At 47.9% G+C, this 27,745-nt stretch overlaps 1 protein-coding gene across 1 annotated transcript in view; it reads right to left on the bottom strand.

Annotated features, from left to right (window-relative positions):
* Positions 1-27,745, bottom strand: part of RAB11FIP3 (RAB11 family interacting protein 3) — a gene marked incomplete at its 5' end in the record, with an annotated part of 83,710 nt that overhangs the window by 31,955 nt on the left and 24,010 nt on the right. Inside the window, one exon of the mRNA XM_049639135.1 lies at positions 7,824-7,917. Coding sequence (XP_049495092.1) covers positions 7,824-7,917 — 94 coding nt within the window. The remainder of the gene's footprint in view (positions 1-7,823; positions 7,918-27,745) is intronic.

Here is a 27,745-nt window from a genome sequence, read left to right as displayed (position 1 = left end):
TGGGGCTCAAACTTGCAACCCCAAGATCAAGAGTCACAAGCCCTTCCAACAGAGCCAGCCAGTCGCCCCCAGGGGACAACTTTGCCAATGGGACCACATGGGGAGAATGCTGCTAGCCATCCCCATGTCCTCCAGCCGGACTCTGAAGACTCGGTGGTTTGAAGTTACCGCAAGAGCCCCGGTAAGCAGGGAAGGGAGAACAGATACTGAAGGGCCCTTCACCACACAGCAACGGCAGGACCCACAGCCATTCTGTCCTGTCTCTAAAGGACTCTCTTGGGGTGCTTGGGTAGCTCAGTCAGTTAAGCATCCGACTTCAGCTCACGTCATGATCTCACAGTTCGTGGGTTCGAGCCCTGCGTCCAGCTCTGTGCTGACAGCTCAGAGCCTGGAGCCTGCTTAGGATTCTATGTCGCCCTCTCTCTCGGCCCATCCCCTGCTCACGCGCTCTCGCGCTCTCTCTCTCTCTCTCTCAAACATAAACATTAATGTTTTTTTAATAAAGGACTCTCTATTTTTTTTTATTTTTTATTTTTTTTAACGTTTATTTATTTTTGAGACAGAGAGAGACAGAGCATGAACGGGGGAGGGTCAGAGAGAGGGAGACACAGAATCTGAAACAGGCTCCAGGCTCTGAGCTGTCAGCACAGAACCCGACGCGGGGCTCGAACCCACGGACCGCGAGATCATAACCTGAGCCAAAGTCGGACGCTTAACCGACTGAGCCACCCAGGCGCCCCAAAGGACTCTCAATTTAAACAGAATAATGCTTTCCCTTAACAACAGTGTAAATTGAAATATTTATGTATCGCGCAATTATGAGATGCCTTTGTCAACTCAAAGCTACTTTGCAGTACTGATCAAAGCCCTTATGCCAAAAAAACTCCTATGTGGCCTTTAAGAATCACGGGCACTTTTGTTGCTGTTGTTTCGCACCATTTTCCCCAGGAGTGTGGTTAAGTATCCCAGCGGGGCGGATGGCAGCAGGCAAGGAGGAGCATGGGAACCCACACGCCGGGGCCCCTGTACTGGGAGGTGGGGTCTCTGGTGCAGGCGACACGGTGAAGGTTGCTGTGGACACAAGTTTGGGGTTTCTGGGGCAGGGGATGGAGGGCCCCAATCACCCTCGTGCATGTGTCTTTGTAAAAAGCTACACTGTCTTTGGCCTATTACCCCTCTCAGATATTAAGTCTTCCCTGCCCTCCGAAGCCTGAAACACAAAATTCAAAGCTCTCAAAACACAACCGATCGTTCTAGATGTGGTGGATTGTGCTCAGCCTCCAGGGGTGGACAAATGGTCTTGCCCCACACTGTGGAGAGGGGGGGTGGGGACAAAGCTGGTGCTGCCATATTCCTCATGGGAACTAAGTATGATTGTCCTGTAAGTTTTCTCCATGTGAATTAAAACAATTTTCAGTTAAGTGGACATTTTTAATGTGCATTCATCCTACTCTTCCAGAGCTTGGGGGAGGGCGTAGCCAGTGTAATGGCCTATTTGTAGCAATCTGCAGCGCCCCCCCCCCCCCCCCCGCCCCGCCCGGACTCATTCTATTCCTGAAATAAGGCAGGCCTGTGGTATAACAGTGAAAATCTCCCTGTGCTTCACTGCAAACTGGGTCAACACACCGCGTCCCTTGGTGTGTCACCCCTGGGTGCAGAAGAGGCCCGCCGGCCAAGACAGGCCACCCGCACGCTGGAGGAGCACTGGAGACAGCTCCATGGAATGTGGGTCCGTGATCACATGCTGCACCCTCCCAAATGCTATCACGTCACAACTTCAAAATCAGCTTTGACTTGCTTTCATTACGATTTTATTTTCAGTCTCCTTTCCTAATGAAACTTAAAAGATGAAGTCAACTACAGAGAAAAGAAAAACAAAGCCTGAGTCCCTGATACCACCTGACAGTATGTCCGATGCAGGTGGGGCATCCCCACCAACACGGCCTCCCCTGAGCCCACATGGGCTGTGGACACCTGGAGGCCCAGCGCCTCCCTCTCGGATGTGGTCCCTGTGAACTGGCACTGAGCCCAGGGGCCAGTCACTCACCCACCCACCCTGTGGGGAAGTCCAAGTCCTCCCTCGTTGCCTACAGCCTGGCCACGTCCCCAGTGCCTTCACCTCCACCTTTTGACCCCGCCTGCCCAACCTGGCCATGGTGGCCTCCCTGCAGCCCCCAAACACGCCAACGCGCGCCTACCCCTACCCCTGCTTCACCCTCCTCCTGTAGCTGCCGTGCCTCACTGTCTGCGGGCTGTCCTCCACTGGAAAGCCAGCTCCCAGGGGCAGGGGACACTGTTCTTCCACATGGGCTGTGTCCCTGGAGCCTAGATCAGTCCGGCTCGATGATATCTGTACCCGCACTCCTCACGGGCCTCAGCCGTGCCTCCCTTGGCTGCGGCCCTCACGCCGTCCGCTTCAAGCTCTCGTCGCCACAATCCCCCTCAGCCCAGCCTCTGGCCAGAGCCCCTCTGCCATGCACCCTGGCAGCAGAATGTGCCCCCACGGCCCACCACCTCACTTTGGGAGCAGGGGTCTGCTCTGTGCAGGCTAAATTCCAGGCAGGGGGACATCACCTGCAATGTGGCATCGCATTGAGACCAAGCCTCGCCCTCTGGGGACGCTTCTGTTCCAGAATGTTCTCGCCAAAGGAAAACACACAGCACTATTTCCTGGAGCATGCATGCTAACTCTGGGACTGACTGGGAGGTTTTTGTTTTTAATTAAACCAAAGTGGAACTATTACCAGCAAGAATGAGAAAATACCGAGACTCAAACAATTCCTGTGGGTGCTCTGTGTGGTGCGTGGGCCGGCCCGAGGCAGGACTTCACTGTGGTATCCTGACTTAGAGGCTCAGAGCAGCGAGGCACTGCTCCCAGGTTCAAAAGGCAGTGCAGCTGCAGCACCGGACAGACAGAACGCAGCCGGCCAGGTGCCATGAGGGTGGGGAGGGCCCAGGTATCCCTGGTCAGGGGAGCCAAGAGAGGGGGCCCCAGGGGAGAACGGGCTAGAGCAACTCCGGCCAGCCCCTCTCAGGCACAGCCCAGGACCCTCCCAGGGCCCCACCTCAGGCTCCCGTCTGCCAGCTCCTGTGACAGACACAGGGGGACAGCCCACACAAAGGCAAGCAGGAGGGAGGAGGGGTGGCAGGTGCAGGCAGAGGCCCTGTCTCAATGAGTCAGGGTGAGGTCAGGACTCAAGGGCACAGGCCACTTCTCGCACCACACTGATACCCATGTGCTCCTTGAGTCACTCAACTTCAAGACACATGCAACCCACGAGACGGCCCCACGGGGCAACAGCCAGCAGCCCCTCCTTCTCTGCAGATAAAGAATCAGCCTGTGCAGGGATGGCTCTTCTCCCCTGCCAGGCGTCAGCGGGTCACAAGTTTTCCAGGAGCACTTGCTGACTCCCAGGTCACGACCCTCCAGGAACTCCTCCAGCCGAGCTCCATTTTGCATGAACTGTGCCTATTAGAGCAGACCAGCCACCAGCCTGCCCACAGAATCCTGGACTGTGGCTGAGAGAGGGCCTCAGAGCCACACGGACGGCACCGGCCACCTGGCTGGCTGCCACACTGGGTTCTTTCCTGCCCAGGCCCACGGGACCAGCTGCCACTGCTGGTCCCAGCCCTGACTCTTCAGAGGAATCTGTGTTGCTCAATCCCCTAGACCCAAGGAAGCCCATGGATGCTGCTGTGGCTGTGCCATCAGTAAGCCCACACACCAAGCTTCCCACCTGACAGGCGTGACCAGCACGCTGTGCATCTGCGGTCACCCAGGGAGATGAGTTCCTGTCTGTGACGGACAGCGGTCACGACAAACCTAGGGGGCACACGTCATCACTCCCGGGGCCAGAGAACGGAACGGTGCTGACAGGCTGAGGCAGCACAAGGCAGTCCTCACACCTTTAGCCTGTCGTCCTTGTCCCTCTACACAGTGTTTCTAAGTAGTTCCTGTGAATTCCTGGATTCTAGAATTTTCTTCCAACATCCTGCATAGTACTTGAGGATTTTAGCATTAGCTTCTCCACCTTCCCTCTCCTAACCTTCCAAAATGGTTAAGTCCCAGTCATTGATTACATAAACGGTTAATCTGTTTAATTACTATGACTGCGTAAAATGGCATTCATTGCCCAGCCACGCAGTATTCTAGAAGCACGTTTTCCCTCTTTTTAGGCTTCTTGTTTTTCCCGGCAATGTTAACTGCTTTCTGGGGACTTAGGCTTGGCCTCTGTACTCTGTCGCCTTCTTACCCCCAAACCATCAGGCAGAGCAGTGAAGCCTTCTCCACTGACCTACCGGTTCTGAGCTCCTCAGACTCCATCACCATCAAACCAGCACGAGGGTGAAATAAAGCCATCTAAAACTAATGATGCCACCACGTTTGTGAGATGTGCGTCTCCTCCCTGTGACGCCGAGATCAAACAGACAAACACAGGAAGTCTCAACCGTACACGCATGAGCCCATGTACTCTGGTCAGAGAGTAAGTATTCCACCAAGCACACACACAACACATGTGAGACCCGGCTGTGTGGCACACCACAAAATAAACTCAACAAGGAACAGAGTGAATAGAGAAGCACGCCTGGATGGCTCAGTCGGTTAAGCACCCGACTTTGGCTCAGGTCATGATCCCGTGGTTTGTGGGTTCGAGCCCCACGTCGGGCTCTGTGCTGGCAGCTCAGAGCCCGGAGCCTGTTTCGGATTCTGTGTCTCCCTCTCTCTCTGCCCCTCCCCCAACTCCCTCCCTCTCTCTCTCTCTCTCTCAAAAATAAATAAACGTAAAAAAAGTGAACACAGAGATCCCATTCTCTATCACACACAATTAGGTTTAAAACTAATGACAAGATTTTTTTCAAGTTTTTTTCTTTTTTTAATGTTTGTTTATTTATTTTTGAGAGAGAGAACACGAGCAGTGAAGGGGCAGAGACAGAGAGAGGGAGACAGAGAATACAAAGTAGGCTCGGGGCTGACAGCGCAAAGCCCAACACGGGGCCAGAACTCATGAATCTGAGATCACGACCTGAACCACAAAGTCTGATGCTTAACCAACGTAAGCCACCTGAATGCCCCTAATGACCAGATTTTTATTTGTTTGTTTGTTTAGCATTTACTTATTTTTGAGGGAAAGAGAGAGCATGAGCAGGGAAGGGGCAGAGAGAGGCAGAGACACAGAATTCGAAGCAGGCTCCAGGCTGTGAGATTTTAAAATACCTTTCGAAACCAGGATGCCTGGGTGGCTCATTCAGTTGAGCATCTGAGCATCCGACTTCAGCTCAGGTCATGATCTCATGGCTCACAAGTTCGAGCCCCACATCAAACTCTGTACTGACAGCTCAGAGCCTGGAGCCTACTTCGAATTCTGTTGTCTCCCTCTCTCTCTTTGCCCTTCTCCCACTCATGTTCTGTCTGTCTCTCTCTCTCAAAAATAAACATTAAAAAAAAAATACACTTAGAAATTAAAATAACTTTTAAATAATTGATGAGTCAAGGAAATCATACTGGATTTTAAAACACAGAGGAAAAAGCATATACTTGGATTTCCCCCAAAGGTTTACCGAAAGTTGTTGGAGCACAAAGCCATTCCAAGGGTCCTGGGCACAGGTGCACTGGCCCAGGGAGGTCCTGAGGAGCATGGCTGGGGGCAAGTGAATGTGCTCCATTCAGGAAGCCTCCAAAGGCACTGGAGGTGGAGCAGAGGCCAAAATGTGCATGAAACCACCATCAAACTTTTTGTGCAAAAGGGTGAAGGCTTAAACAACTTCCTGTTTTAACTACATGTCTAGCCTCAGAAAATCACCTAAGGATTATAACATACTGGTTACAAGGGGAGAGACATAGGCATGTGGTGCTAAGCCTAAACACTCCAAGTTCATCTGAGGGCTCTCTTCTTCCTCCCTCTGCCCGCATGGCGTTACCCACGTCATCCATCCCCTGCTAGTACCACCTCCCAGAGGGTCTCCTGCCTCACACCTGCTCTACATGTCTCTCCCCAGGCCCCATCTGCCCAGGAGATGGTGGCATCCTCACTACGGCCCCAGGGCCTGCAGACTTTCCATCAGTGGGCTCAGCCAACCTCATCACAGGCCTCAGGACAGCTCCGCCACCTGGACCAGACCTCACTCCAGCCACCCTTACCTGGCTCCCCTCCGGCCCTCCTCACAGAGGGCTCCTACCTCTGTGGTGGAGGGCTCCTACCACAGGCTGCATGGTTCTATGGCATGGCCCCCTGCCACCATACAGACCATTCCCTCTCTCAATATGTGTTCTGGACCCAAAGGACCACAGGACCCCCAGACTATGGTAGTATTCACACAGGTCCCGAGACACAGAGCACATCTCAGAACCACCTGGGCTCAGCATCACAAGAAACCCAGTTCCTATAGGACACCGTTGGGCAATACAGTAGACAGAGGACAGACAAGATAGGTGACTCTGCCAACAACTGCTGATAAGACTTGGAATCCAAGGGCCTCCCTTGACTCAGCCACTGCAGGTCCTGCCCCTGTTCTCCCTCTTCCTTCTCTGACAAGTGCAGGAAGAAGGGAAGGGCTTGCTTGCAACCAGTGCCTTTCGGCCACCATCACCCCCACACACCTGGCTGAAGCTGGGGCATGAAAAAAAGAGGGCTCTCCAGAGCTCCAGGATTCGACGTGAAGGGACAGCATACGGGCAACTTGAGTGCACGTGAGATACTAAGCTCACGCCCAGAAGGCCAGCCATCCCACTCCTGTGTACAGGCCCCAAAGGCATGAAAACATGTGCCCACACAAAGAATTATACACAAATGTCACTAGGACCTTTACTCATAACAGCCCCAAACTGGAAACATACTAGCCCCAAAACAAGTGTCCACCCCTAGGCAGAGAGAAACGACACATGGTACAAGAATACAATGGAACTGCTCTGCAATCGAAACACAGACCCCAATCGCTTCTCGGCCTTTTGGCTAAGATCAAGTGAAACACAGACCCCAACCGTGCAACATACGTGCGTCTCAAAAACGTCACACGCAGGGAGACACCAGACGTAGAGCACATACTGATCATTTTCTTTGTGTCAACAAAGCCCCTACGAGGCAAAACTGACCTAGGGTGATGAAAATGAGCCAAGACGGTGCTGAGAGGACAGAGAGGCCACGTGGAGGCCATCAGGAAGAGGTCTGCAGGGATGGTAACACTTGGTAGAGATTTGCATTAGTAGACATAAGAATTTGTCAAAATTCAGACAGGCTTAAGATTTACTTAACATCTGTGCATTTCACTGTAAATTTTTACTCAAGGTAAGACTGCAAACAAATATTGAACTGTAGGTAATGACTGGCACACATGCTGAAGTGTTTAGGGTAAAATGTACAGGAGTATGCAACTTGTTAGGGTGAGTGTACGGGAGTATGTGATTTGAAACGCATCCCGTTAAAAACAGGATGGCTTGTCGGCCAGACAGAGGATGGACTGATACACAACAATGTAAATACAGCAACATGCGGCCTGTAGGGCACCAACGGCAAGGATGCATGTGGGTGCTCACATGTAAGCCTTTCGATATTCTGGTATGTCTGGGGAAAGGGGCAGTAGCTTTCTAACATTATGGATAAGAGACTGAGTTAGTTCTCTAAGATAGGGTGTGTGAGGAGCAAAGAACAGTGAGAGAGCACCCTGAAACCGGAGTATTTTAGGGGCTTTGAGGAGAAGGGAAGATGTTAAGCCCAGCCAAAGGAGCCTGAGGAGTGAGGGGTATTCCTAAGGTTGGCTGAGGGCACAGCAGGGCAAGGGCTGGAAGACAGAATGCGAGAAGGAAGCACAAGGTGGGGTAGACTGACCTCCATTCCTGATTGCGGTGATCCCTCGGTAGAAGTCCTCAAAACTGATCACGCCAAGCCCGCCGGGGTCCAAGTATTTCGTTAAGTCCTTCACCTGCAATTGTCAAGTGAGAGTATGTTACCCAAGCCGTACAAAATCAGAGGGAGAGTACACCAGGTGTCTGACCCCTTCACCACATTCAGAGGAGCAGCCTTCTTGCAAGGTGCGGTACTGAAAATAAGAGCCATTTATTCCTCTGATCCGAAGGCCACCCACAGCTCCAGCCAAAGACAAGTGGCCTCCCAGCGGAAAGCTGCCAAAGGCACCTGGGACCATGAATCGTGGAAGTTAAGGCTATGCTCTCAAAGGTCAATAGTCATGCTTCTTGGGCACCTGGGGGGCTCAATCGGTTAAGCGTCTGACTCTTGACTCAGGTCATGATCTCACAGTTCGTGGGACCGAGGCCTGCACTGGGCTCTGTGCTGACAGCCTGCTTGGGATTCATTCATTCATATCCACCCCCCCCCCCCCTCCCCCTCCCCCACTTGCGCTCACCTGCTCTCCCCCCACCCCAAATAAAAATAAACTTTGAAAAAGAAATTAGTCATGCTTCCTAATTGTGAAGATTGGAAGTGTCGAAGTTTTAGATATTATTCTAGCCGGTATCTAGATTATTACTACAGCACAGTCCCACCTATCCATTCTGACATGCCTTTCCAACTGTGCAGAGTCCTTAGTAAAAATAACTTAGGCAAGAAGATGCTGGATATCAAAAATCTTAAGTAAGATGATTCACACATGGATGTTAGAGAATGAAACTCTTCAGAAAAAAGGTAGATTTATACTTTCAAGTATAAACTGTGTTTCATCAAAATTTAAAACTTCTGTGCTTCACAAGACACCATTAGTAAAACTAAAAGACCAGACCTAGACTAGAAGATATTTGCAAATCATGCATCTGGATAAAGGACTTGTATCCAGAATGTATAAAGAAAAGTTACAATTCAACAATACCACAATTTTTTTTTTTTTTTAATGGGCAAAACATTTAAATAAACATTCTACCAAACAAGACAGACAAATGGCTGGGGCGCCTGGGTGGCTCAGTCAGTTAAGCATCCAGCTTGCAGCTCGGGTCGTGATCTCACAAGCAGGTGGGGTGGGTTTGAGCCCGCATTGGGCTCTGTGCTGACAGCTCAGAGCCTGCAGCCTGCTTCGGATTCTGTGTCTCCATCTCTCTCTGCCCCTCCCCTGTTTATGCTCTGTTTTTCTCTCAAAAATAAACTTTAAAAAATAAAATAAAAATAAATAAATAAGATAGACAAATGGCTGATAAGCACATGAAAAGATGCTCAAGATTGTGAGTCCTCAGGGAAATGCACATTAAAACCGAGACATCACTCACCAGAATGACTGTATCCAAAAAAACCAACGACAACAGGTGCTGGGGAGGGTGTGGGGACCTGGAACCTCACACAAGGCCAGGAGGAAGGGAAGATGGTCTGGCCAGTGGGGAGCACCACTTAGCAGTTGAAAAGTCAAACGTAACTACACCACACAACACAGCAACTCCGCTCTCAGGGATGTCCCACCACACAAAGGTGCGCATGCACATGTTCGCAGCAAGCAGCATCACTTCCGCCAGGTAAGAGGAGAAGGAACCCACTGTCCATCCCATTACGGGAGGAATGGGTAAACAAGGTGTGGTCTAGCCATATAATGGGGCACTATCTGGCCCTAAAAAGAAATGAAATAGTGACACACACAACATGGATGGAATCTCAAAACCATTCCGCCAAATTAAAAACCAGACACAAAAGACCACAAATTATATTCTTTCATTTATAGAATGCTTTCGGAAAAGACCACTCTACTGACATAAAAAGCACATCAGTGGTTGCCTGGAACCGTGTGGGGTGGCGGACACGGGCTGCAGGCAGCATGAGGGACCTTTTGGGGTGTGGAAACACTGAACTAGGTTGCGGGAGCTGCACGATCCTATACGCTTACTAAAATTCGCTCAATCATATACTTACAATGGGTGAATTTTATGGCATGTAAACTATACATCGACAGGGGCACCTAGGTGGCTCAGTCGGTTGAGCGTCCGACTTCGGCTCAGGTCATGATCTCACAGTTCATGGGTTCGAGCCCCGCAACAGGCTCTGTGCTGACCTCTTGCTCAGAGCCTGCAGGCTGCTTCGGATTCTGTGTCTCCTTCGCTCTCTGCCCCTCCCCCGCTCATGCTTTGTCTCACTCTGTTTCAAAAATAAATAAATGTAAAACAATTTCAAAAATATTACACATTGACAAAGCTTTTAAAAATAAATGAATAAAAAGATAAAAAGGATTCAAGAGAAAGTGACAAATATTGAAGACAAAGACAATTTACTATATTGTGAGAAGTGAGATGATTCATTTTCAGAAATACCAAATAAAAGCTGTGCTGTTTAGTTAACAATAGGTTTACAACCTATTGGAAATATGTATGAACCCCCCCCCCCCCCGCCCAAGCCCCCGACAGTGGAGTCCCAAACCCTTACACACCTCACTTCCTGGCTCTTCGTCCCCTCTCTGTTTCGCGGGCTTTGCAATGAGCATGTGCCACCAAACTGATGTCTCTGCGTCACCTCAAGGAATGTACACTTGTTCCATTCAGACTATTTTTTGGCCTTCCGTGGGCACAGGCGACATCCGGGTAAGGCCATAACCTCTGTAGCACTCAGCCAATAAGGAACCAGGGGAGGGACTTACGTGCTAGGAGTTAAGTTGTCTGCTATAACCAATGAGTGTCCCTGTCTGTCAGACACCTGCTCTTGCAAGAACGTCAACTAAAGCCTCACTTCACTGTGCTCCGAGTCTCCTTGTGCCCCTTTAATGGGGGTGGAGGGCTTATTTCTCACAATATGAATAAAAGAAGCCCCAGAGAAGAAAAATCAAAGGGACAGAATATTAAAACTATATTTAAGAAAACTTCTTTAAAATAAAAAAGTAATTTTAACTACATATTGAAAGAGTACATTGGGTATTGAGTATCCAATCAGGACTCACTCTGGTGAGTTTCTTGGACTTTAAAGGAAAGAAAGTCCTCTGGGGCGCCTGGGTGGCGCAGTCGGTTAAGCGTCCGACTTCAGCCAGGTCACGATCTCGCGGTCCGTGAGTTCGAGCCCCGCATCAGGCTCTGGGCTGATGGCTCGGAGCCTGGAGCCTGTTTCCGATTCTGTGTCTCCCTCTCTCTCTGCCCCTCCCCCGTTCATGCTCTGTCTCTCTCTGTCCCAAAAATAAATAAAAAACGTTGAAAAAAAAAAAATTTTTTTAAAAATAAAAATAAAAATAAAGGAAAGAAAGTCCTCTAAAAAGCTATGCAAAATTCAGGGGACTATAAAAGAAACTTTGATTATCATTAAACTTTTCAGCAGGAATACCCAGTAATAAGGAATATGACAATTCCCTCATTTGAAGCGTTGTTCAGAACAGGCACCCTCACGTGACTGACAAAGAAGCAAAAGATGTCAGAGTGAAAGTATTCAGCAAACACCTCATAACCCTGAATTTGAATCTGAACTATCACTGTGAAGTATCACTCACGATGTACTAAAACAAAATGAAGACTTTCCAATTCTGTCCAATTAAAAGCAAGCTGCCCTAGCATCCAGACTGGGACACTTAACCCCACTTCCCATTCAAAGGAACCAGGACCCGCAGAGACGTGTCAGGAAGTGTGCAAGCGGAGCCTGGAACCCAGTCATGCCTGAGAGCAAAGAAGCTATCAGAGACTCACTGGGTCGCATCCAGTAACTCAGGGGCCAGCCAGAAGACGCTTTCACAGCCCAAAACGAGACAACACGGCACGGGTGAGAGTGCTGGCTCAGTGGAATGAAACACAAACATACCTCAAACTGTGCAGGCATAATTATGGTAAAACAAAACAAACAAACAAACAAAACCAACTGGTCATCAATGAAGGACACGACTGAACCAGGTTATTACTGTGAAAACAAATAAATAAAGGAAAAGAATCAAGTAGTTACGGAGCATCCAGCTAGTAAATGGGGGAAGGATGGAGACCAAACGTCACGCCTGCAATCCTCAGTGAAGTAATGCACAGTCAATGACCCTCAGTGCTTCCCGAGGCCACAGAAAGACAGACGGCCAGACACCACACGGCTCCTGACCGAACTCCGCAGCACCACCTAAATGAAGCCTGAACCCAACTACCAAATTGCAGGAAAACACAATGATCAGAGCAACACGTTTCAACAACACTGCACGGATGCAACCAACAGATCCAGTCCGTGAGGCCCCAACAGACACAGATGAGTGACCTTCTGCTTCCAAAGCAAAAAGGACAGACGGGAAGCCCTCACTAAGGGACTCAGAACACACAGCAATCTGTGACCTGGAGGGGCTTTTTGGATCTTGATTCAAATAAATTGTTTTTTAAAATCATGTTTAGGGGTGCCTGGGTGGCTAGTCACTTAAGTGTCTGAGTCCTGACTTCGACTTGGGTCATGATCTCACAGTCTGTGGGTTCGAGCTCCACATCGGGCTTTGGGCCGACAGTGTGGAGCCTGCTCAGATTCTTTGTCCCCCTCCCCCGCCCTAACCCCGCTCACATGCACCACTCTCTCTCTCAAAGATAAACAATCAAACAATTTATACAAAGGTGGAAAACCAGGGCTAAGACTTCGGCAGGCACGAACTGCGGCTGAGAGCAAACCCACTAATCCACGACATCCACAAACGTCCCCAGGGCCTCCTCGGCACAGGGCAGGCTGGAAGCTACCATGTTCAGCCCCCTCACCACTATTCAGGTAACATAAAGTCAGAGTGGAATAGGCCCGGCTCAAGCTGACTGACCCTGAGGGTGTGGGGCCCTCGAGTCACACACTGAGTCCTGCCTTCTCCCTCTGCTACCCGGAGAAGGCGAGGGCCACGGACCCTACAGCGCAGGGCCTTTGTGCCACTGAGATACAGGTCTTGGAAGTCCATGCATCCAATGACTTCTTCAAACAACTGAATGGGAATTATTTATAAAAGGCCTCCTTCCTTATCACACAAAAAACTTCATTCCTAAAGCACATGAGGTCTAGTGAGAATCTTGCTGGATACATGAACGGGGATCTAACCTGGAATCCATACTGACAAATCTGTCCTTAAGATTCCTAAAAATTTGGGGGCACCTGGCTGGCTCAGTAAGTAGAGCATGTGACTCTTGATCTCAGAGTCATGAGTTCAAGAGTTCAAGCCTCACATTGGACATGGAGCTTACTTTAAAAAAAAAAAAAAAAGATTCCAAGAATTTCAACAACAAAGCAACTAACGAATTGAACACAAAGTACCAAGCTGCTCATTCTGAAACATTAACCCAATGCCTTTTAAACAAATCATTAACTAAGAGTAGAATTTTTGACATGTTACCATGTCAGTATGAGCAAAGAGGAATCAAAGTATACATTTTTTTTTAATGTTTATTTATTTTTGAGACAGAGGGAGACAAAGCGCCAGTGGGGGAGGGGCAGAGAGCGAGGGAGACACAGAATCCGAAACAGGCTCCAGGCTCTGAACTGTCAGAACAGAGCCCGATGCGGGGCTTGAACCCACGAACTGTGAGATCATGACCTGAGCCGAAGACAGACACTTAACCGACTGAGCCACCCAGGCGCCCCAAAGTATACATTTTTAAAGCCCACTTTATGCTTTCTTTATAGTTTGGAGAATAAATCAATTTCCATGTGGCTGATGATTTGGGGATGATTCTAATTCTCTAAGCCCAAAGTACTCCATTCAGAAGCTTTCAGAGAAAGTAAGGTGACTGTGAAAAATAAGAACATGCCCTTTCTTGCACAATCCAGCAGGGCCAGAAAACAAGCCAAGGGACATGCACTTGAGTGGTCAAAGCGAGCCCGTACCCTCTGCAGGATATGGATTCAGTAAGTCACAGAAACACCAGGGGAGAGAAAACCACCCTGCAAGCAGCTTCAGACAGATACCGCTGGTCCCTCCCTACAGGGTTCCTCTGAGAAACTAACAAATCATACTATTTCTACTACAGATGCGGACACACAACGTGGGAGGAGAAGCCAGAGCAACTTTGCTGACCACAGTCAGCACCAGCTGAAGAGGCAGCTCTCCCAGCAATCACGCTGAAAGCACTGCACGAGGACAGGACAGACTACCCTCATTTCTGCACCTTGTTGTTACTACCATGCCTAGACGGTAATATTCTCAATCAACAAAACTTTTCTTATGGAAAGTCACCTCCAACTCACACTTCTAGAACACTCCAGCCGAAAAGAGTGCAGAGTAACATTCCTCTAGAGACTACAGTCTGAAAACAGAAAATGAGTTCCAATACATTTAAGATGATTCAAACCAACATCGTTAGTCATTAGGGAAAGGCAAATTAAAACTTCAATGACGTGCATATCTATTTGATGGCTAAAGTTAAAAAGACTGGCCAAACCATGCACCCCAAGGGTTTGGGAGGATGCAGAGGAATTGGAACTCTCAGGCACTGTTGTGAATGTAAAATTACACAACCACTTTGGAGAACCATTTGGGAATTCCTTTCATACATGAATGATCAGAGAAGCTTTAGTTGCAATGGTCAAAAGAATGGCAACAACCTAAATGTCCATCAACACACGAATGCATGAACAAACTGTGGTATTGGGGGGCAGGGAGGGGGAAGCCATGAAAATAAGTACAAAGTTCCTGGGGCTCCCTCTAGTTATTCATAAACTTCAGGTCAGCTGTGTGAGTGGGCAGGAGGGGCTAGGGAGGGAAGCAACTCCCAAAAGCCTGATTACACATCATTTCTGAACCTCACCCACCTTCTGGCATCTGCACTTCTTCCAATAAAGCACATATACTCTGGGTTTTCCCTGCTGCTTTGAAGAAGCCCTTCTTGCTGTCCTGAGATGCACCAGCCGGGGCACCCCCACCAGCGCCCACCTGCAGGGGACAGCCAGTGCCCCAGGCACCCAGAGCTCTCTGCCACAGACAGCCTCACTGGCCTCTGCACCCGGAGGTGTGCGTCACAGCAAGCACCAACACTCAAGACGCCATTTCCAACTTTCCTTACTTAGGGATGAGCAAAAATTAAGTCATTTTGATAAAATGAGAAAATACCAAATGTCATATAATTTTCAAAGTTTATGATCAGGCATCAGGAAAGATGTTTATGTTTTGCTTCTTTACTGACATCTGTGGAAATAAGCCAGGCGTATTTTAAGTAGACAGAGCTATGATTCTCAGTAGACATTTAAGGTTGTGGTTCTTCTGGGGGAAATGGAGACAAACAGGTGAGGAGGGAAAAGGGCTGCATGAGGCTGCAACCATGTGTGTAGGGTGCTCTCTTAAAAAAGAACCCCCAAAACAGCGAGATGGTAGCATCTATTTACCTTTGGGTGGTGCTGACAAAAGAACTGATAACACCAAGGAATTATTTTATTTTTTATTTTTATTTTTTAGGTAAACTCTACCGCAACGTGGGGCTTGAATTCACACTGTAACATCAGGAGTCACATGCTCTACCAACTAAACCAGCCAGACCCCCCAAAGAATTATTTTAATTATTTAGATGTGATACTGGTATGTGATTTTTTAAAAAAAGAATCCTTATTTTTTGGAGGTACCTTTTGGAGGTACCCTAACCAAACCCTAACCCTAACCCTAACCTAAATAATCATATTTAGTATGATATTAGTATCATGATAAAGTATTTAGTATGATATTAGATATTAGTATTTAGTATTTAGTATGATGTGAGGTCTAGGATTTCCTTGAAAACTGATGGCGGGGGGACAAGACTTTTGGGAACTGACAGTTTTGCAGAGCAATAGGCACACACAAGTTTGTTACACGATTGTCTTTATTTTTGTATATGTTGAAAATTTCCGGGGCGCCTGGGTGGCGCAGTCGGTTAAGCGTCCGACTTCAGCCAGGTCACGATCTCGCGGTCCGTGAGTTCGAGCCCCGCGTCAGGCTCTGGGCTGATGGCTCGGAGCCTGGAGCCTGTTTCCGATTCTGTGTCTCCCTCTCTCTCTGCCCCTCCCCCGTTCATGCTCTGTCTCTCTCTGTCCCAAAAATAAATAAAAACGTTGAAAAAAAAAATTTTTTTTTAAAAAAAAGAAAATTTCCGTAACAGTAAGATTTTTTTTTAAGTGCAGAATTACATACCTTAATAAAGCAAAAAAGGAGAAGGGAGAGGCACAAAAAAGCAAAAACTGGGTGTGGAAGTTCAAATTTGCCAAGCATTTGCCATTTTCTATTAGATTATTAAAATGATGAAAATTTTCATGTCAGGTAAGTTCTTTCCTGCAGAACAAGTTTGAATTGAGAGGACATTTTAACTGACTTAAATTGTTCAAAAAAAAAAAAACCCAGCTATATAAATCTAAACCTTTTGATTATCATAATCCCAGATCTATTGTTACTTTGCAGTCTGCACTCCCTTCCTGCAACTTATTAATAATCAGCTTTTTGGCAGAGTAAAAACTTCATCCAAGGAGGGAAACAACTTCTGATGTGGGATAAGAAGAATCCTTTATTAAATTCAGGCAGGCAGCAGGAAAGAGCCGTGGACGGGACATTCCCACTTGCCACTTTTCCAGGAATCCCTCCCATTCTAAAGAGCCCACCAGAGGCCATCACCCAACCTGCAGGTTCACTCCCAACCGTGGGCTCCTGAGGACCCCGGCATTCCTCGCCAGAAGTCTCTCTCCACACCTAAGGGAGCTGACAGGATAGGTACAGGTCATAGGAGTCACATCTCTTAAGCATTAAACAAAAGAAAAGAAAAGAATAGTAGTGAATTTTCCATGTCTGGGAGAGGCAGTAGGAGTATAATCCAAACTTTTCAGCACTACGCTGGTTTCCTTACTGAACAGTATTTCTTACAGGAATCTTACTGATCACACAGTAATTATGTCAGATACAATGACCCTTAGAAAATCTAAGTACCAGAGATGGGTTAAGAATTCATATGATCTCACGGTTTGGGAGTTCAAGTCCCACGTCGGGCTTCATACTGAGCATGGAGCCTACTTAAGATTCTCTCTCCCTCTCCCTCTGCCCCTCCCTCCGACTCTCAAAATAACTTGGGGAAAAAAAAAAAAAAGAATTCACGTGGTGCAATAAGACAGACCCCTCAGGGGGTGCCTGGGTGGCTCAGTAAGTTGAGCACACGACTTCGGCTCAGGTCATGATCTCTCAGTTCGTGGGTTCGAGCCCCACATCGGGCTCTGTGCCAACAGCTCAGGGGCTGGACCCTGCTTTGGATTCTGTCTCCCTCTCTGTCTGCCCCTCCCCTGCTCACACTCTGTCTCTCTCTGTCTCTCTCTGAAAAATAAATAAAAATTTAAAGACAGACCCATTCTCAAGGCTTATTGCTCTAAAGAACTGGGGAAGAAACTACAAATTCTATTTAGTAGGAAACATGGTGCTTTTTGCTACATTTGGATAAGAGTGAATATGCATCTCCTGTCTATCCACAATTTCATGTGCCTCTGCTGACTGACTCATCAAGGCAGGCTGCCAGTCAGGGGTGAAATACCAAAAGCCCTCCAAGTCCCAGTTTGACAAGGAATGTAATATTAAAAACTTTTATAAGGAATTCTTTCTAAATCCTGTGAAACCTAATTCCACCTTTCTAAATTTTATGTATTTATTTTTCTGACTTCAATAAATTGTTAACTATCTTCAGATTTTTAATAAATGTATATATTTTTTTAAAAAATAAAGACAGACCCACGAGAAGAGTTGTGGACAGATGCACAGAGGAGGCACAAGCAGACAGTGCCCATACACAGTAACACTGTTCCCTGTTCCCCTCCATCACAGAAAACAACTTCTACTGATAGATTTAGGTATGGCACACACAGCCAAATCACTAGTAAAAATTCTTTCTGTAACATCCCCCTGGAAATAAGTTTCAAATCCCACAAGCACCAGGAATCAATGAGTCATTTATTCTAGCTTAAACTCCGAAGAAGCTAAAACTCTTGATATCAGTAATCATGAAGAGTACAGATATGCACTTGAGTAGGGGGATTTTGCTGGTTGGTTCATTTTACTGGAGATAACTGAAGGAATCTTAGAAGTGTAAAGATGCTTGATAAATCACTACAGTGACACACTTAATACAATAAAAGCTGAAAAAGCTGTGTGCTCAACCAGAGTGGGCACTGGTTTGAGTTCTTAGACCAGAAAAATAAATAAATAAGAAGAAATGTCACAACTTTGTTCGTAGAGCCTTTGAAAGCGAGGCACAAATAACAGATGATTCCAGCTTCCTTCTCTTCCTCCTTGTCTAGAGAACCAACGAAATGAGAGAGAGCTTCCCATATGTTACACTCCCTAAGCCTACAGGACAGTGTCACATCAGGGCTCTGGGATCTTGGATGCAGAGCACCACAGAGGACTTTTTAACCCTAGTAGGTCTGCTTTGCACCAACTATTATATCAAGTAACTTTTTCAGGGATTATGCTTGGCAATTTATACTTGAAGACCCTGTTCACAGATTTCTCCAGGTGAGAAGGAACACTTACTTTTTAAAAAAAATCAGCCAGGTGTGTGAACATAAGATAAAGACGTGCTGTCGCCCTAACACCTAAATCGCTTTGGAATTACTATGTCCGGCTGGGGAAAAATGAAGTCATTTCAGTAAATCGAATGTCTAATTTGGGGCAACTTAGAAGGCAACGTAGGTTTACTTCTAAACTTAAATTTGAAATTAAGACAGTTTGAATACGATAAATTTTCCAACAATGAATGTGCTCATTTGGAGCTCAGTTTTTCTTTTTCTTTATTTTTTAAAAGATTTTATTTATTTATTTTTTTAAGATTTTACTCTTAAGTAATCTCCACACCCAGCGGGGGTGGGGCTCACACTTTCCAGGCTCCACTGACTAAACCAGCCGGGAGCTCTGGAGCCCAGTTTTTCCACTTGAAGTAAAAGAACACCTTCCTAGATCTGTGATGATGGGCATATTAATCATCCCTAGTTTCATGGGGAAGGCTTAGAAAATTCTACAATAAAGGCATCATGTTGGTCTTACATGTTAAAGGTCATTCTATATGTCCCCCAAGAGGCGTGTATCACATTCAGGAATCCCTGTCTTTCAGAAATAGGTGCCAAAGGTCACCAGCCGTGCCCCTCATCAACAGGAGCTTGCCCGCACCCAGCTGTAGCCATGACTGGCTCACTCCTGACATGCTTTGGGTCAAGGGTGTGGGTTGTCTCCAGCACCCAGAAGCTGCCTTCTCCTTACATCTGTCATCACTGGGATTTTGGCAGATCGCAACTCTCCTAACAAGTTCACCATCCACTCTGAAGCTTTCCCTGGTGTGGGAGGGGAGGCGAGGCAGGGAGGTCGGCAGGAGGCCCAGGTCTGGGGCAGACTCCCAATGCTCAGGGGCGCGCCAGTTCTGACTCTGTGTTATTTCTGTTAATACCTTTATGGAGACACAGTTCACATACCATACAATTCACACATTTACAGAGCACAGCTCAGTGTTTTCTAGTATATTCACAGAGCTATCTCCGTGTTATTTTAAAGACAATAAAATCTCAAAATGTACATGAGAATACTCCAAAAACAGTCAAGTGCATACATTCAAGTTTTATGCAAACATACTGAGGAAATAACACAGACTTCATAAAAATAACTAAAGAACACATACATTTGACTTGTACGTAACCACGTTAATCAGAGGAAAGAGCAAGGCATTTCTGCATTTCAGGTCTGTCGTCAGGAGAGTCAGGGGGACCAGAGAAATGGAAGGGAAGTAGCTCTTGCTAGGACTCTCCTGGCCCTGATGCCCCCTCCAAGGGGCTGGGAAAAGGTCCCCTCCACGGCTCTTCTCTGGAAAGCTACCCAAGTTCAGATCACAGAACACTGCTCCAGCCTCCAACCGACCCCCTCACCTCGCTGCACTCAACAGAGAACCCAGACATCCCTCAACTCATGGCCCAACAGAGACCCGAGAGAAAGTTCAGTTATCAAATACCGGCACACGGTGCAAAATGTTACAGCACAGTAAGGCCTGGAACATGCTCGCCCACCCCCACCCTGCTCCCTGAAGCCCTTCTTTCTAACTTTGGGTAGTTTGGGAGGGATCATTGCCTCCATATCTAATTAATATGCTTCTGGTGCTATTTCTTGGCTTTTCAAAATTTACATGCTGTGTTTTGGCCTCCTATGGAAAAATATGAGAATTCAGTGTCCCCGCTTCCGAGCTTGCCTAGGTCTTCTGCCGTGTTTACATCATTGACTACATAAATATTTTTTGCTGTTGCTCATTTAAACTACAGGACCACCTTTCTTTTTTTTTAATTTTTTTTTCAACGTTTTTTATTTATTTTTGGGACAGAGAGAGACAGAGCATGAACGGGGGAGGGGCAGAGAGAGGGAGACACAGAATCGGAAACAGGCTCCAGGCTCCGAGCCATCAGCCCAGAGCTGACGCGGGGCTCGAACTCAGGGACCGCGAGATCGTGACCTGGCTGAAGTCGGACGCTTAACCGACTGCGCCACCCAGGCGCCCCCAGGACCACCTTTCTTGTACACTTTTTCCATACTTAAGAATTCTCTTGCTTTTTGTTGCCTTTACTTTCTGCATCCCTATTGCTCTAACCCTCCACAGGACTGCACACCCCTTCAAACCCTCCCCACCATGACCTGACCCCTAGGTGTTTCCTACGATGCCCCCAAGAGCCTCCTGTGCATCCTCCTGTCTCGGTGCCCCCTCCTCTCAGAGAAACGGCTGTAGCTCCTGAGACGGGGTGTACAGCATGCACCTGGGACCCTTCTTGCCTGCAACACCTTGCACTCTTCCCTCCACGAGACAGGTGCCCATGCACAGAGCTGCAGGTGGGAAATCCAGCTCCCTGGTGCCGGAGGGGTCAGTGCCCCGCTTCCGCTCACTCCTGCAGGTGCCACAGTGCCTGCCACCATCCAGTCCTAATGCCCTGTGTGAGGTCTGTTTTAATCCCTGGAAGCTGTGGAGAACCTCTGTATCAGCGGGAATTGCCTGTCTGCTGGGGGTACTTCCTCCCTGTTCTGACCACAGGAAGAGCCCTTTCAAACAGAGACGCAGTCCTTGGGCTCTGTAAGCCTTCCTGAGGGAGACTCCGATACCATCTCTAGCCTCCTCCCTGGCACATCTGTCAGGTCCTATGCCTTGTTAATCATGTACTTTCCTTATCTTTTCTCTCTTATTCTCTATCTTTTAAAGAACTTTCCAGGGTGGGGGCTTGGCTGGCTCAATTCGAAGAACATCTGACTCTTGATTTCAGGATCATGTGTTCGAGCCCCACAATGGGTGCAAAGATTACTTAAACAAAAAGCTGAGGAAAAAAAGTAACTTTCTGGAATATATTCTTTTTTTTAATGTTTATTTTTGAGAAAGGGAGGGGGGAGTGGGGGGGGAGAGGGAGAGGGGGGGGGGGGGGGGGGGGGGGGGGGGGGGGGGGGGGGGGGAGGGAGAGAGAGAGAGAGAGAAACATGAGTGGGGGAGGAGCAGAGAGAGAAGGAGATACAGAATCCAAAGCAGGCTCCAGGCTCTAAGCTGTCAGCACAGAGCCAGACGGGGGCTCGAACTCACTAACCGCAAGATCATGACCAGAGTCGAAGACAGATGGTTAACCAACTGAGGCACCCTGGCGCCCCTCTGGATTTATTCTTGACTTGACCTTCTAACCTTTCAACTGGATGCTTTTATTTCATTTTTAATTTCTGAGGATATGTTTTCGTTCTCTTAATGCGATGTCTTCTTTAACCGGATATAAATCAAGTTTTATTTTCCAAGTTTTCTTCTGCTCTCTGCATTGACTCTCTTCCCTTCAAGCGCCTTCTACTCTTCCTTCTTTTTTGTTTTTGGTTATGATCTCTCCCTTTCTCGTTGGAGTCTTTCGTCAATTATCTGAGGTCCTTGATAGTGTAAACGTTAGTAAGTAGCCACTTTATAGTTAAAAGTGACCACTTAAAAGTTGATTAAAAGCTTAATGTGGTCTGCATGGTGGGCTCACTGACAACAGGCCTTCCAGCAGGTACTCCTGGCAGCAACCTGGCTCTTGTGTTGTTGGCTGCTCCGGGACTGGACACTTTGGAGGCAGGACCCTGGGAGGGCGTGTCAACATGATGAGAGAGCTGTGCGTGGCCAATGTGGTGAGCCAATCTCTCTGCGCACACATTAATTGTGGCAGAGAGTGGGCTGCAAAGCAGTGAGCTGTCGTGGTGTGTGAGAGGGCCAGGCGCAGGTGGCTGGACATGAGGGGAGCCACTAGGACTTAAGGCTGTTGCCTGCCTGCAACCAGCAAGAAAACAGGGATCTCAGCCCCACGACCGCAAGGGGAACTGAATTCTGCCAAACGCCTAATGAGTGTGGAGGAAACTCTGAGCTCCAGGTAGAAAAAGGCCAGGAGAGATCCTGGACAGAAGAGATGTGGGAGTGTCCCTGGCAGAGGGCACAGCCAATGCAAAGGGCCTGAGTAAAAAGGTGTGCCTGTGGTATGGAGGGACTCTCCAGGAGGCCGGGTGGCTGGAGCAGAACAGGTGAGAGGGTTGGCAGTAGGAAGTGAAAACCCTAAGCACAGGCATCACATGATTAGGCTAAAGAGTGTTGGTCGCCTGTTGAGAAGTGGCTGGAGGGTGGGCTGGTGGCAGTGACAGCATGAGGAGTGCTCCCCCACACACAGAGACATGGTGGTTCATGTCAGGGAGTTAGCAGAGGAGACCTGAGACATGGTGGGATTCTGGATGTGTGCTGATGTGTGGCCAACAGGGTTTCCTGATGGACCAGATGTGAAAGAGGGATGGCCTGCATCCCCAGAGGGCGGGACTGCTGTTAACGGAGATCGTGGCACTCAAACCTTCGGCCACTGCGTTTGAGAGGCCTATCCGATATCCGAGTGTGAGCCCGGAGTTCAGGAGCAGGCCGGGCTTGAGGGCACACAGGACACCTTTAAAGTGAGTCCGGAGTGAGTGCAGAGGAAGGGGTGGGAGGCCGTGGGCCTGGGCCCTTGGTCCCTGGTGAGGATGGAGCACCCAGGCCAGTGAGAGGACGAACCGAGTGCCAGGCGGAGGCGGAGGCGGAGGCGGAGGCGGAGGCGGAGGCGGAGGAACGATGGGCCGCGCAGGCCCCGTGCGTGAGGGCGAGGAGCACAGGCGGGCTGTAACAGCAAGGGTGTCGTCATGAGGCAGAGCCTGCGCGGACAGCCCTGTGGCCTTCCACACACCTAATTTAGAACCAGGGTGGCTCTGTCGACAGCCTCACTTTCTGAACATTTTTAATGCCTACTGCTACTTTATTTTCAGAAAGGCTATGACAGTATTCTTTTAGACGTGTGTTTTTGGTTTTCTTTAATTGTGGTAAAGTGTACGTAATCAAAGTTTCCCGCCTTAAGCGTTTCTAGAAGCGCAGTTCAGTGGCAGGAGGCACATCCCCGCTGCGTGGGACCACGACCGCCGCCCATCCGCACAGCTCTCCCACGGCCCCAAGCGGAAGCTCTGTGCCCACCCCTCCCCTGCCCCGGGGGACCACCGTCTCCTTCTGTCCCCAGGGGCACCCGCACCGTCTTCCCGTAACAGGCGTTATGTCACTGACCACGGCGTCCTCGAGGTCCATCCGCGTCCGAGCGCGTGTCGGAATCTCCTCCCCTTTAAGGTACAGGGCTAGTCTGCTGCGTGGACAGACCACATTCTACCCATCCGCCGATGGGCCCATGAGCTCCTCCCGCCTTTTGGCTGCTGTGAATAGTGCTGCAGTGAGCGTGGGTGTGGAAATATTTAAACTGTACAAGCAGTGTAATTACAACACAGTGGTATTAAGCTACCTGGGTAAATACTATCACACGACTTCTCCAAGTCGTCTCCTTTACATCCTCTTTACATCTTCTACGTGTAAAACGGTAGTGGTCTCTGCCCACTTCCAATCCTCCCCCCACAGCTATTTGAAGTGCTCTGAATTGAGACCTCTCTGCTGAGACTGGCTGTTTCCCTTTCTTGGGAAACCGCTTCCTACTGCTCCTGTAACAAATTACCACAAGCTCTGTAACTTAAAACAACAGAAACTTATTCTCCTACAGTTCTGAAGTCTGAAATGAGGACAGAACTGACCTCAGTGGCAGTGCTGAGGTGGCAGTGCTGACTCCTGGGCGCTCCAGGGGCAGCCCGTTCCCCCATTCCCTGGTCCCCCAGCTGCCGGCCTTCCGTGGCTTGTGGCGGGAAACTCCAGTCTCGGCTTCAGTCACCACATCACCACCTCCTCTTCTACACTCAAATCCCCCTCTGCCTCCCTCTCAGAAGGGCCCTTGCAATCACACGTAGGGGCCATCAAGAAAACCCCATCTCAAGACCTTTAATTTATATATTTTTTAAGTTTATTTATTTTGAGAGAGAACATCCCAAGCAGGCTCTGCACTGCCAGCACAGAGCCCAAGGTGGGGTTCAAACTCACAAACTGTGAGATCATGACCTGAGCCGAAACCAAGAGTCAGATACTTAACCAACTGAGCTGCCCAGGTGCCCTAAGACCCTTAATTTAAATACATCAGCCAAGTCCCTTTTGTCATATAAGGTTGTATTCACGGGTTCTAGGAAGTGGAACCTGCAACTTTTGGGGGGGCCATTATTAGCCTACCACACCCACCTTACATTTTTTTTTTAAATAACCGTTTTATTGAGATACGACTTCCATCCTACTGTTTCGATTTTTTTAATGTTTATTTATTTTTGAGACAGAGAGACAGAGCATGAACGGGGGAGGGTCAGAGAAAGAGGGAGACACAGAATCTGAAACAGGCTCCAGGCTCTGAGCTGTCAGCACAGAGCCCGACGCGGGGCTTGAACTCACGGACCACAAGACCATGACCTGAGCCAAAGTCGGATGCTTAACCGACTGAGCCACCCAGGCGCCCATCCTACTGTTTTAAATCAAATAACTCTATTTAGAACAAACTCAACATATCTAATGCTGGCTTTAAACCTTTAATGTCACCCCTTTCTGCGGGCCGCTGATGTGCTCAAATTGTTCACATTAATCAGTGGTTTTGAGCACAATTCTCAAAGAACTTCTACAGTAAGATACATGTAGGATTTTAGTTCAGGCTTTGATGAACGTCAGTCATGTTAACTTTAACTTGATGTCATCAATGTGTACCTTTTCTTCGGGCTAAACTTCAGGTGGAGAATTTTATTTTTCTAAACATGTTTCTGAGAATATAATGGAATAAGTGGAAAAATGATTCATTCTTTAAAAGAACCTTTAGAAACATATCTGTTGTATTACTAAATCCTGTTGCATTTTATAGATACAGTGCATCTAAAACAATGAGAAAAAACCTGGGGTTTCAGTCACTTTGCTCACTGCTACACCCCGCAGGCGAGAGTAGCCTCTGGCCCACAACAGGTGCTCAATGAACATTCACTCAGGGAAAAGAGGGATCCACCACCACAACGAGGAGCTGGAAGCAACAGCAGGAAGCTGGTCAAGAGACTCATTGGTTTATCACTACGGCGGGACTGACTGTGGCCATAAGAACATCTGCTTCTCCTGGAATGGGCGGCTGTCCAGAGTCAACTTTCATGTTTCCCTTTTATGGGGACAGACCCCCACCTCCCCATTGGGGAACCCAAAGCCCTCCTGGGCCCCACACTCTGCCTCAAGGGAAGGCCTGTCTCTCCTCTGGAAGAAAAGGGACCCCAGAGCCGCCCGGCAGGACAGCCTGCCTAAGATGCCAATCACAAAAGTGCAGACTCATAACGGTACCTCCCCGCCCAGAGACAAGGCAGTGCTGAATGCCTGCAGTAGGGCCCAGCACAGTTGTCACGACTATAATCAGGACATGGCACAAACACTCGCTCTGTGTCCTGGGAAGGTACACACAACCACAGAAAAGAACTGGGAAGACACACACACATCTCAGGGCTCTCTAGCAGGCAGGGGAACACGCCTGGGAACATGGCAGAGCCTCTCAAGGGAGTGTGCCTATTTTACTAGGTAAGAACAGACACAGCTACATAGGTACGTGAGACAGATAAGACTCACTACCGTACAGTACCTAACCACCCACAGCCCCAACTCGGACCCCCGTGAGTGTGCCGGGCGTTTACAACCCGACGTGTTGGATGAAATGGGTGAGGCCTAGAAGTCACACTGCTCTGCATCTCCCTCGGGTCTTCCAGCAGAGCGTTTCTCCCTGCGGGAGACCCAGTACGGGGGCTCACAGTGCAGCCACCTGACTGGGGATGACGCCCCTCAGATCTCATTCCCAACACCGGACCAGATGAGAGCGATTCCTGTGTAGCTTGGGGGTGGTCTGTGTTTTAGTTTTTTTGAGATTCGGTTTAAACCTAGAAGTGACAGTTCCTAGATTGGAACAGTGTCTAGGATCCAAAGTTGAGAGGACTGAAACATTCCAGAAACTCTAAAATGCTCAGCATGAAATCTTGGAGCCTCAGACCACCACTGCTAAATAAAGTGAACTGTAGAACCGACCTCAAGTCTAAGGGATAGTTTGAGTAATTATCAAGAGATCATTCAACAGTGGAGAAAACGTTTAAGTCCATACAAAAAGAACATTCTTTGAGTTCTCATTGTGTTCAACATCATGGTATTTTTCTCAGCCTTCATCTTCTGCACACAGCTCTTTAAAAGCAGACTGTTAAACCAAAACAAAGTCACTATTTATTGCTTATTTAATGATATAGATCAATGGCCTATTTCTGAAACTTATAAAATAACACAATAGAAAAGAACTCTACGGGAACTTGTAACGTTTTTTAGATTTTTCTCCCTCAGATTTTAGAGCGTGCCTGAGCTGATCCCCCAATCACAGGTGAAGGAATGGAGGCTGAAGGCCAGTCAGCAGCACAGGATGACACAGAAATACTTGTTCATTAACACTTTAGAGGAACATCAAATACCGTCACAAGAAACATGCAAATTGAAGCAGTCAGTGGTCATCGTTTCTCCTGTATCACACTGGCAGTACATTCCTAGAGGGCAATTTGGTCACAAAAAATAAATTCTTAAAATCTATATTGTTCCCCCAGCAATTCCATTTTTAAGACTTTAACCTAAGGAAATAATAAAGATTGTGCTGGAAGATTCAGCTACACGAAAGCCTATAATGTTGAAAAGTGAAAATATAACATACCAAAGACAGAGAATTAATCAAATTCCAGCACATTCGTTCATATGATGGAAAACTACCCACTAAAATCATGTTGTGGAAGTAGATATATGTTCACGAGATGCTGACAATATACTGATTTGGAGGAGGTTAAAACTCTAAGTTAACTATGACTCTGGTTTTGTCCATCAGTCATATAAATAATAATTTAAGAGTCTAGAAGTTTAAAGATTCACAGTGCTAAGTTTTTGTTTTCTCATTTATCTGCACGTTTTTATTTAAACGAACATTATTTGCCTTTTTTTTTTTTCTTTTTAAGTTTCTTGTTACTGTTTTAAAGGCAGTAACAACTGGGGCACCTGGGTGGCTCAGTCGGTCAAGCATCCGACTTTGGCTCAAGTAGCGATCTCACAGTTTGTGGGTTCAAGCCCTGCATCAGGCTCTGTGCTGACAGCTCAGAGCCTGGAGCCTGCTTCTGATTCTGTGTCTCCCTCTCTCTCTGCCCCTCCCCTGCTCGTGCTCTGTCTCTCTCTCTCAAAAATAAACATTAAAAAAAAAATTTTAAGGCAATATGAACCAATGAGAACAGGTTCTTGATTCACCATCACAAATGCTAAGATTCCTCCTGCTAGGAAGTTCTTTGGTAAAAGAGAAAGCCAAATGCTCTCTAGGTGCTGATTAAGCCTCACTAACTGGTATGTCTGGTGAAATGCATAAGGCAGTTCCTTGAAGGGGGTTCTTAAAAATGAAATCACTAAGAAGAAAGTGTCTGGGACTTTGTGGCCTTTCCTCAGCAGCCA

The sequence above is a fragment of the Panthera uncia genome, chromosome E3 (assembly GCF_023721935.1).
Source record: "Panthera uncia isolate 11264 chromosome E3, Puncia_PCG_1.0, whole genome shotgun sequence".
Classification (NCBI taxonomy): Eukaryota; Metazoa; Chordata; class Mammalia; order Carnivora; family Felidae; genus Panthera; species Panthera uncia.
This window is presented reverse-complemented; position numbering and strand designations above follow the sequence as displayed.